Source organism: Eretmochelys imbricata, chromosome 1 (assembly GCF_965152235.1).
Source record: "Eretmochelys imbricata isolate rEreImb1 chromosome 1, rEreImb1.hap1, whole genome shotgun sequence".
NCBI lineage: Eukaryota > Metazoa > Chordata > Testudines > Cheloniidae > Eretmochelys > Eretmochelys imbricata.
In genome coordinates, this window is record NC_135572.1 from 292273717 (window position 1) to 292285731 (window position 12015).

Consider the following 12015-nt stretch of genomic DNA (forward strand, 5'->3'; position numbering starts at 1 on the left):
GAGTGGTTTAGCGCTCAGCAGGAAGGACATAGTGGCTCGAATTTACTACAGCCACTGGGACCAGTGTGGAAGCAAAGAGGGAAGAGGTCTGCTATTGTAGGCTGGCTGACTAGCTGCAGAAGGGGACAGGAACTTTGCTGCCTGATTCCAGAGATCAAAAGGAGAATAGGGTGGAGAGTGACACAGTGAGGCAGGCAGACTTCTATACATCTTGCAATCTATAAGGATTATGGGTTCTAAACCATGTGAAAGGCACCACTCCATGGGAAGAAAGGGAAATAGTGTGATGGACTGGAACATTTCTGTGTCCATTTATGTAATTTTAACCGTCAAGATTTGTCAAGGACAGAACAAGAGCAGCTGGTCGTAATGCCTGACACCTCCCTGCAGGGGTAACACAGGACTCATCAACTGTGACTATTTTCCAATCAGAGGTCTACCCCTAGGACAATGATTTTGCTATAGAGAGTGGCCAGGCTGAAGGAAAGTGATTTCCCCAGTTTGGACTCCAAGTGGGCTGGGACTTCCTGACTAACCACCTGATAGGAGTTCTAAAGCTGATCAGTTGGTCACCTGAACAAAAGGGGAAAAAAACCTTATTTAAGGAGAGGATCTGTTCCCGGCTCCCTTTTTCTCAATGGCAGACCATCATCAGACCTCAGGAGGATTGTACAGATGCAGAAGACAGGAGAAGCCTACTCACTTGTCACATGGAGAGGGCATAAGGACTCACAAAAAGGGGTGAGCAAAGTCTCAGGGGAGAGAGCAGAGAGTGTTTTGTTGTTTTCCTAAAGAACTATAATTCTTCTATGCTTTGAGAGTAAAAGTTACTGCAGGTTTAGGAACTCCTGTACAAAGCCTGTTTCTTTACTTTACTTGCCACATAAACTATAAACCAAAGCACTCCATAGCAAGGTGGAACTTGGTAGGGGCAGACCCGGGGAGGGAGAGGGACATGCATAAGTGGCTGGAGAGGCTTAGGATGTGAAAGCACTTGTTTCGGGGCAAGAGCAATTGGCCTGTAGAGTTCCAAGGAAGCGGGCCAGACAAGAGGTCTGCACACAGAGCTAGAAAGGGCATCTGGATTCCACTTATACCCAGCTGGCTTGGAAGCATGTGGCATCCCCAGGTTGGGTCCAATTACTACAGACTGGTGACCATCAACTAGGGGGACTCAGCCAGGTCTGTAACATGATGGACTGACAAATCCAATCTCAGAGCCTATAAAGACTGGTGACCTAGCTTGCTCCTTAGGCTTCTCCCCATATAGATCTCTGAAAGAAGCAAAGGTCTCTTTGCCCATCTTCTTTCTTTTGCAAGATCTTCTTATCCTTTCCCCCTCTTCAATTCTGCTTCCTTCTTCTTTCCTTTCATCTGTCTTCTCTTTGATCTTGGGTCTAGAAAGACAGGTAGTCGTAGAGTAGGAAAGAGAAGGAGCAGGACAGGACTATGGCTGTGTACCGTCCAGTATAAGGAAGCAAAAGTGAAGGAATGGACTCAGACCTTGTATATAGAACTTGATTGAGAGATTTCTTGCCCCCATGCTTTTTTATAGGTGGAGCCTTTATGCTGTGGGTCTGGGAACGACTGATTATATATAACAATGTATTTTTTCTCCTAAAGCTAAGACTTACCTCCCTGCCTTGAAGCCCATCTGATCGGTATGTTTGATACATGGGATGATGAGATTACGTCTGAATGCAAGAACCATAGCAATGATTTAGTATTACAATAGACATATAAGATTTAAGCTCTGATTTAGCCCTTTTTAAATTTTTAATAGAAGGGTGATGAAATATGTCTCAGGCATCATTCCATTTTGAGGTATCTTTGCAAACATATACAGAAGTAGGAGAGAGGCTTCTGCTTGAAAAGCTTTATAAGATTTGACAGGAAATATGGCAGCACTAGAAGATTGATTTGGTTCCCTGTTTTTAACCCCTGGGGTGACAAGTTGTATTAGAAAGTGGCTATTCATTGTAAATTTAAAAAGTGTAAGTTATTTCCTATAAAAATTCTTCGTTTTCCCATGTTCACTGAGGGCTAAGCAGTAGACACTGTTCATGCATACCATTGCTAAGGCTATCTTAACAAAATGTACCAGCCTTAGTCTTTTATTGGTGCCTAGACCAGCCGAAAAAGAGATATGACAGCATATTCTGTAACAAACTGGAAGGCAGTAGTATTTGATACTTCAATCCCCAAGGTTTGAATCCTCACAGGAGGATTACAAGAATAAAATTTTAAGGTTGCAAAAGCAGGTCAATTTTCTACCTTTCCCCATTCTTTGGGAAGAGATTTTATTATATTATTTTTGGCTTTCCTGATACTTTCCTGATGCAAATCACTCTCAAAGCCTTGTGTGATCATATTCAATGGGACCTTGTATGCGTATTTCACAGGTCTGAATTACTGTTGATGCAGCAGTATGCAGCCTCCTATGTTGTTGCTCTGGCTATTTAAGTAACATCATTATGAGAAACAGAGCTAAAGGTTCTTGGTGTTGCAACTGATTTCATGTAGCCTGTAATGTGTACTTCTTCACTTTTGAATAAATGGAATTGTTTGGGTAGTTTTTCTTTTGCTAATTGCTTCTATTTGTTGCTTAGGTTTTTAGGTCAGAATAATCTTAGTAGAACATGTACTCTGCACTGGTAAAAAAAAAACAGAATGCCAAAATCTGATAGCTGTAGCCAACTTTTGCTTGTTAGTCCTACCACCTTTATAAAAAGAATGAAACATCAGATTATTAATTCCCATTGTAGTCTGTAAAAAACACCACAGTATGATGCTATACTGTTTAACTTCTCATGTGTTCTATCTTGCCACAAGTTTTCTAACTATTTAGATGTCAGTATGGTTATTTTGGTATCTGAGGCTAATGATAGCAGAAGCCTCATGAAAAGTTTATGTCAACTCTCCTTTTTCATTTAAAATAACTTGACAGATAGATATTTTCCAGGCACAGCCATTTTGCTGTTATTAATTCTAATTCATGCACTGCATGTTTCTGATTTCCAAGATTTAACTGTCATACTTTGTTCAACCCACATGCCTTTTGGTTCTCCTGTATGTCATTTGCATAACAGTGAACATTACATTCATTCCACAGGAATTCTCAAAAAACATCCTCCATTCAAGATGACTTCTAAAGCAAAGTTATTCTGGATTTGTTAAAGTGATTATGTGGAGCACAAATGACTATGATGATTCAAAGATAAAAACCAGCGTATGAACATTGTAGTCTATGACATTTCCCTCTGCTAAAATCACCAAGAGCTGCCAGATTCCATTGCATTTATAATTAGAATGATTATATTGTAATTCAAGATGTGTTCTTCAAAAAGTTGAAGAGAATGAGTTTTATTACACCCAAAGCTAGGTGAACCCAATAAGCTTACCTATGTGAGGCAGATGTCAGTTCAGATATAGATTTATTTTGCTTTTTTTCATAATTCAATTATAAATCAGAAATGTTACACCAAAACAAATTAAACATGGCACAGAATAAAGAAATCAGACTTCAAACAGAAATGTCCATAAACCCAAAGAGTTCCCATGTACAATTATTTAAGAGTTAGTAGTTTATTTAATTCTTAATTATTACATCTTGGATTTACTTCACAAAAAATGAGTGGACTAAAACTACAGAACTAAATTCAAGAAGTGGCAAAACAATTTCAGAAATTAATGTGCATGAGTTTAATGAAAACATTCAAATTACTAAATCTCAGTTTTAAAATCTTTATCCTACAAGCTGTATATATATAAAAAAATGTCACATGATACCTAATACTATCAGCTCAAAAGAGAGACAAGTTTGCAAAGAATAAAATAATTTATTCTTGGGAGATTACAAAATATACAGACACCCTATACATGCTCACAAAGAAGGTATCGCCTCTTTTATGCTTGTAACTCTCACTAACTTTTATCTTTTCTTACCATTTAAGTGGTCAAGGTATTACACCTTCTGATATTCAAGAATAAAATAAGATATAAGTGGGAATGATCTAGGCACTTGATCTGCAAGAAGAGGGACTCAAAGGGGATGACCCAACTTGTACTTCCTGGCTCTTTCACCAGTGGAGAGCTGCACATGTTTCAGAAGACAGAAGTTGATCCTATAACCACAGCTATATGACTGCTTGTGACAAACTATGCCCCACACTTTAATCCTCAGTATATAGATTAATATAGAATGTTAGATGCCCAAAACAACAATACCATAACAGATAATTTAGAGGTTTCAGAGTAGCAGCCGTGTTAGTCTGTATGCACAAAAAGAACAGGAGTACTTGTGGCACCTTAGAGACTAACAAATTTATTAGAGCATAAACTTTTGTGGGCTACAGACCACTTCATCATGCATAGAATGCATAGATGGGATGCATAGAATGCATAGAATGCATGCATAGGATGCATAGAATGGAACATATTGTGCGTGTGTGTGTATATATATATATATATATATATATACATATATATATCTTAAAGCTTATGCTCTAATAAATGTGTTAGTCTCTAAGGTGCCACGAGTACTCCTGTTCTTTTTGTAGACAATTTTTTAAAAAGCATAATATTGCAGTAATATATTCAGTTTCACTGTATGGCTTACCTGAATCTTCCTTCTCTATTTATACTGTTATAACTAAAAATGCAATGTTCTGAGAACCTCAGAAAACACTATAGAAATCTTTCATTAATATACAGTTTTCAGAAATGGTTGGTGTTCAATCACTGCTACCCTAGTGTGTAACGTCTTTGAATAGAAAAGTGACAGTTATTTTAACATTTGGTTATGATACACAAGACCTTATTCTTTTTGTAATAAATGGCAGATTACACTCTTGGAATGCTGTCAAATGATTTCACACCCACTGATTTTGCTTTATTGGACATCTGATACTTGCTCGCACCATTTGGTATTCTTCAGCAGACCCTGACTGTAACATAAGCAGGAGTATAACAGGAAAACAACCTTTCAGTGGAGTTTCCAAACTAATGAAATAACATGAACTTACCATATTCCAGCCTGGGTAGAGGTAGTCTGTCCCAACAAATTCAAAATAGTGAGCAAAACCTTCTTTTAGCCATACATCTTCCCACCATACTGGAGTCACAAGGTCACCAAACCACTACAAGGAAAGTTCAATCATACAACATAAAATGTTGTTTATATATGTGTGATTTGTACACAAAACCAGCACTACTAGGTTTATTATTCATAATAATGACAATATGTTATATTTATATCACACCTTCCATCCAAGGATCTCTAAATGTTTTACAAAATACCAATGAACTAAGCTTTACCTGTGAATTAGCTAAGTATCAGATGAGGAACATTAAGTGTCTTGTAGTAGGTTGTACAAGACATCTCTGGGAAATTAGGAACAGAACCCAGATCTCCCAAGTTTTAGCATTTTTTAGCTTTCTGTAAGGATGGTCTATTCAGATCAAGTTTGTTCACTGGAATAACATTGGGAGCTCATTTTTACAATGGTGCATGAGTATTTGACTGTGTGATACCCACTGATATTAATGGGAGTTGAATGAGTAAATCATTGTGCACTACTTTGAAAATATATCTCAATGTCTCTGAAGTATTTTTTTCTGAATTAATAACTAAAGTCTGTATCTGTAAACATTACTGGTAGTTTTCTATGCAATTAGAAAATGAGGTGAAGCTAACATCATAAGAGATAATTTTGAACTTGCATGTGGTCACAAACTATTAAAATAAACAGAGACAGAACAGCAAATGGCTATTCTAGAGAAAGAATGGCTGATGTGAGATTACAGAATCAGCTACTGATGCTGCAATTAGAATGGCGAGTGTATGAAAAAAAAAGAGTTGGGCAGTGGTCTATTTGTTTCCATAACTATGTGTTTGTTTGGAAACTCTCGGTGGGGAATGAATGAGCTGCCGTACATCTGTGCATCACTATTCATGCAAAAGGAATGGTGGTAGTATAGAGGCAGGTATAAGTGCTGTGACTGGAGATTGTGGGTCCAGTGAACAAGGGAGGCAGTGCAAAGTGCATAGCAAAGAGAGATTAACGTTATCAGATTGGAAGTATTGGGTTTCAGCAGCCAACAGCTAGCACCTGAATGAGTGAAGATAAATGTAATGAAGATCTAGGAAGAGAACTGCAGATGGGGTTGACAAAAGTGATCTTGATGATACTTTTTATGCCAATTGAGAGTGAAATTAAGAGAACAGATCATGGAAACCCACTGATCAATAACTCTTGGTATTATTTAAGTAAATACAGACAATACGCTTAGCTCTCTAAAAGACTAATAAGGCAGTCCATGTCCCAAAGAATATACAGTTAAAAAGATAGATAAAAAAACACACTGGAAATCCATATGCACACATAATATACCCCAAACTGTGGAGAGTTAAGGGAATATATTTTGACCACAAATAACTTATGATGAAAAAGGATGAAATAATATGTGATAGGTTTATATTCATGGATTATGATAAGATTATTCAGAAAATACAAAACAAGTATTAGAAATAGTCAGGGAGATTTTGTTTAAAAAACCCTAGTATTAAAGTTGATAATACTGAAATAACATTTGTTAACATATGTTCTTATAATTTAGAAAGGATTAATAAAATTTTAGAAACACTGGGATGTTGTTGATTAGATTAGATAAAAATATATTTGTCTTACTTAAGGAATTACCTATGATTCCTTTCTAGAAAAGCAGAAACATATATTCTAATATATTCAAAATATTATTATTTTTCCATAGCATCTCATTTCTTACTCATTCTTACTCCTGGGAGTAAGATTTTTCCTGTTTATCAAGTAATAATTGCAATAACATGATTACAGGTACTCAATTTTTTAAATATTATGGATCCCCTATCCTGTTTGAACTTCTTTAATAATATTATATTTGTATGTGATGGTGGGCAACTAATGTAAGTTGGTATCAATATCTCTACTGTTGATTAATTTCCTGTTCATGACCTGTGAACAGTGTGATTCTTTCTCAGACGATGAATTTGTTTGGATCTGGAGAAGATGCTTTTGTGTGGAAACATTATGTATTTTTCCGCTTGTTTTTAAGTATTTATTTAATTATATACAAAAATATGTTAAAAGAACAGGAAGTTTGAAATGTCAAGAAATTAAAACTTAGGAAATGCCAGAACTGAAGTTACCCATGGAATCTTAATCAGCTTCCCTAATGCATATGTATTATGACAGTTTTGCCAAGCAACACACAGAAGCCAATGGCAGAGCACAGAAATAGAGTGAATTCTCCTGGATCACAGACCAGTGCCTTGAACACATGGAAATATTTTTTTTTTCTAAAACCCTCTGCCTCAATTCACTATCCATCTCCAAAACTAAATGACACCGGGGTCTTTAGGACAGCACAGTGTGAGGACACGTAATTAAAGATGTGTATCACACACAAGAGGACTCAACTAAGGTTACTCGGACAATTTTAATTCTAGCATTTCCTAATTTTTGAGTGAATAGTTTTGTAACCTTCACATTCATTTATGAGATTTTTAAAAATGCAATAGCTTAGCTTTTTGAAAACAGAAAACTGAAAAGGGTAACTTCCATCCTGTTTACCCCTGCCACCTTTCAGTGTAGGTTATCAGCAGGATTTTACCCAGAATCTTTAGCTCTGAAGCACAAATCTGGTAACAGCAATGGGCTGTTATCCTCGCTGCAACCCAGTCATTTAGGATGACCAGATAGCAAGTGTGAAAAATTGGGACAGGAGGTGGAGGGTAATAGGTACCTATATAAGAAAAAAAAAACCAAAATCGGGACTGTCCCTATAAAATCGAGACATCTGGTCACTCTACAGCCATTAGAGGATGATATAGAGCATGTGGCTTACCTAAGAGGTAGAAAAATATTTTGAATGCTGGGGACCAGGATTCCTACTTCTGGGGGTGAGTGTGGTCTAGTAGCTATAAACGGCACAGCCAAGCACACAGATCTGGCACATCCACTCTGTAAGGCAAAGTGAGTAAGTGGATGAGACTTATATCTGCCACGTCAGAGATGTGGCTTCTACTACATCTGCCAGAGGTAAGCTTGTGCTTCCTCTCAGGTATCCTATCTGCAAAAAGGGGGTGAGAACTTACTCAAAATTAAAACTGTGAAGTGCAATGAATTATTAAGAGCACTCAGTTGAAGAACACCTTCATGCATCCCAAAGGGTATTTTGCAGCTTCTCCGTTGGCTCTGTGCCATCTTGAGCCGTGCAGAATGCTCTGTGGGGCCTAAGAATATACTAATATAAGCAGCTCGCCCCTGACATCTAGTGATGCACTGGGGGAAAAGATTTTAGGAGCAGATCGTATTGCATAGACACACCTACTCTGCCTAGGTGTTCAGCAGACAGACATGCTTTGCCAAAGCGGTCAGTTTTGGCTGGTTTTGAGTTACAATTCACTTTAGCATTGAATGTAGGGGTTATGAAATGTTATCCTTATTGTATAACTAAGGGCAGCAGAACTATACTTCGCATGCCTTGACTGAGGGGCTCACTCTAAACTGAACCTCACTTGCTAAGGAGGGGGTAAAGATGCCAAATCTCACTGAAGATGAGAGGGGATGGGTATGAGCGTTCCCACCTAATGGTGTGGATGCTGCCTAAAGAGTCCTAGACACCATGTGACCCGCCCCTCTCCAGTTTAAAGGTGAGCTGATCAGACTCAGTTCAGAGTCCTTGTTTCTATTCAGTGATCAAAGCTCAAATCACTGATGGGCAGTTCTGGTATGGGGACAGTGCTGCAGTGAAAAAAAAAATGAAGAGGCAGCAGCACAGAAGTTCCCTGCTACCCAGTGAAATCACTAAGAGCTCGACAGGGCACGGCAGAGGCAGCATGGAGAGACAAGCAGCAGCAGTGATAACAGCGGCAGAGATGTGTTCTGGCAGAGATAGCCGCAGAGGTGGCAGCAATCAGCCACTTGTGGCAGAGATAACAGCGGCAGCTCAATGTCCCCCCTTTTCAGGGATGAAAGGTGGACTCATGTGAATGCACCTCTGAACTCTCAACCAACTGTGAGTGGGGTGCAGTGGAGGAAAAGAGAGGAGTGACATGTGAAAGACTTTCACACTGCGAGGTGGGAAACTTAGGCAGGGGACACTGACCAATATAATGTGGAGTGGGTGTTTGCTTAAATTTACATGCTTTTGAATCTGGTAGTGGTGTATTCCCAAATTAATGCTGGATTCCTTTTCCCTTTTTAATAAACGTTTCCTTTGATTATATACTGAATAAATGCTTGTGACTGGGGAAGTATCACCTCTTAGAGTCACTCCAGGGTGGTGTTAGTGTTTTCCCAGATTACGGGGTGGGAACTCAATCCAGTTCTGTTTTGTATTATAAAAAGAATCCCCTAGCTATTGAACTAGATATATATATATCTTCTTACTACATGTTCCATTCGTGTATATATATATATATATATATGGAAGGTAGAAGTTGCAGTACAAACTGTAAGAGGCTAGATGAGTAACTGAGTATATATATCTCTTCTTACTATATGTTCCATTTGATGAAGTGGGCTGTAGCCCATGAAAGCTCATGCGCTAATAAATTTGTTAGTCTCTAAGGTGCCACGAGTACTCCTGTTCTTAGAACAGAAATAATATTTCCTTTTTTCTGTTTTGTCTATTTATACTGTAAAAACTTGGGGCAGGAACTCTCTCTTATTGTGTGTTTGTACAATTGTGCCTTTAGGCACCATTATAATAAAACAACAAACAATGATGTCAACTGGAGGGAAAGACTTACAAGGAAAGAGTAAAAGAGCTAAATACATATAGAGGCTTGTTCTCATTTACACTAAGGCCATCTTCACTGCACTCTGGCAATGTAAGCTGGCCTTAAAGTAAACAAATGCATTTTTCACCCCCCCACCCCACCCCCCCCGGCATTAGTTTAAATGAGGATCAGACCAATAAACTTAGCAAATTGTTGATGTGATAATTTACCACAAACATTTTAAGTATGGATAAGCTTGGAAAGAGAGCAAACGATCTAAAGTGGCACAAGGGAAAACTAGAAGTAATTAGAAGACTGTAAGAAAAAGGAAAATTCAAGCTAACTATACGGAAATAACTTACAACACTGAGATTTATTGAATTGTAGACTAGTATCCAAGGGCAGTGATGGAAACTCTATAATTTCAAACATTTAAAACAATAATAGAAAAAGCATTAGAAAACGTACCATAGGGAAGAATCCTATACTAACAGATGGGATAGACTAGATGACCCAATATGTGTTTTCTATTCCTAATTTCTAAGGTTCTATGATTTTTACACTCTATTGTATACTGCTTTATTGTACTATCTAATAAAGAATTTGTAACAAAGTAAAGGATCATACTGAGATTAAATCAGCAACAAACTCCAAGAAACATATAATGTTTTAGTTGAGGACTCAATTTTTACCTACACTTTCAATGTGAAACACAAATATGAACTAAACATTATAATTTCCAGGTTTACCTATCAGAATACGCAATACAAAGTTAGTATTTAAATGTTATTTTTTATTTTGAAAAAGTACTAAGAATGTACATTGCTTTTTAAAAGATCCTGTGTAAAGTCACAGATGTAAGCCACGCTGATTACACAGTAGGATTTTATTCATTTTAAACCAGAGGCTATTATTATGCCTGTTACCAGTGCAAGAAAGGGTTTCCTGTCCCTGTAGCACAGTTCTTTAATAACATTTGCATGCAACTCAATATTACTGAACACTCGTAATGTGCTTAGTTTGAGATAAGAAGATGGAAAACAGAAATGTGAAATAAATTGTAATATGGGTCTATTGCAAAGTTTCCTAATTTATATGAGAGTTTCAATACACACAGAGACAAAATATCCATAATTTGTGAAAGAGGGTCAGTGGCAGAATAAAAAAAATACTGCTTCTTAAGTATGTGTGTGTTGGGAGAAGGTGACGATCAAATTGATTTCAGCCAAAGCAAATTTTGACATGAACATCAACTCAACCTAAATCTGCTACAGTGCTGTAATAAATCATTTTATATGGCTATCAATGTACTTACCATATATATACACACAGCACCATCATAATAATCAGAGGAAAGGGACAAGTTTGCGACAATATTGATTGAACACAGAATGCAGAAAGGCTAGTGGGTGGCAGCATTCACAACCTAAACTCAACATTAGAAAGTTTATTCATTCCCACTCATTTGCTCTTTTGCATTGTATCTGATTTTTCTGGATTTCTGCATTTTTGTGACATATCTTAGAGCTCTCCAAGTTATTTTCAATACAGCTATAACAAATATGTGCAATTATTTGTGTAAGAATATCAGTTTGAAACAGAATACATTTGATCTCTCAGGCTTGTACCAAGTTCTCATAACTGATTGCATGTCTCATACCTGGTGGCATAGTTCATGTACAATAACCATGGTGACATCCAGTAAGTAGGATATAGAAGAAATGCTTGGATCCAGCAGTATTCTTTGCTCCACAAAAACACTTAGTCCCCAGTTCTCCATAGCAGCATATGGATGCTTAGGCACAGCTAATAGATCTAGAAACAGAACAAAATGTGTTTTAACATGCTTGTGGAAGCTATTATGCTCTAAAGTTATTGTAAGTAAAAGCTATAAACCATTAGGTTTTTCTTAATAACATCTATGTAAAAAGTAAGCTGTTCATTTGAGTTCTCCCCTTACAATGTTATCTATAAAAATCATTTTAATAAGAATAGTTTCTTTGGTTCTTACTTCATTATTTGTTCTCTCATATCTTATGATTTCCATCTTGTAACACAGTCAAATACTGGATTTTTAATGGGAGTAGATTTTGTATATATTATTTACCTTTTAAAATATCCACTCTATTTCTTATTTATTTATATTAATTTATTTAATGCCATTCATGCCCCAGGTCCATTACACAAAACAATAACACAGACCGCCACCAAACACAACATGAATTTTATTCCTTGTTGACACTGACTTAGTC

The 12015-nt window shown here is 37.1% G+C and overlaps 1 protein-coding gene across 1 annotated transcript in view; it reads right to left on the reverse strand.

Annotated features, from left to right (window-relative positions):
• The window catches only part of TRHDE (thyrotropin releasing hormone degrading enzyme), a 314740-nt gene that overhangs the window by 154831 nt on the left and 147894 nt on the right, over positions 1–12015 (reverse strand). Inside the window, exons 4-5 of the mRNA XM_077807737.1 lie at positions 11424–11578; positions 5025–5138 (exon numbers count right to left, since the gene is read on the reverse strand). Of these exons, the coding sequence (XP_077663863.1) occupies positions 5025–5138; positions 11424–11578 (269 nt within the window). The remainder of the gene's footprint in view (positions 1–5024; positions 5139–11423; positions 11579–12015) is intronic.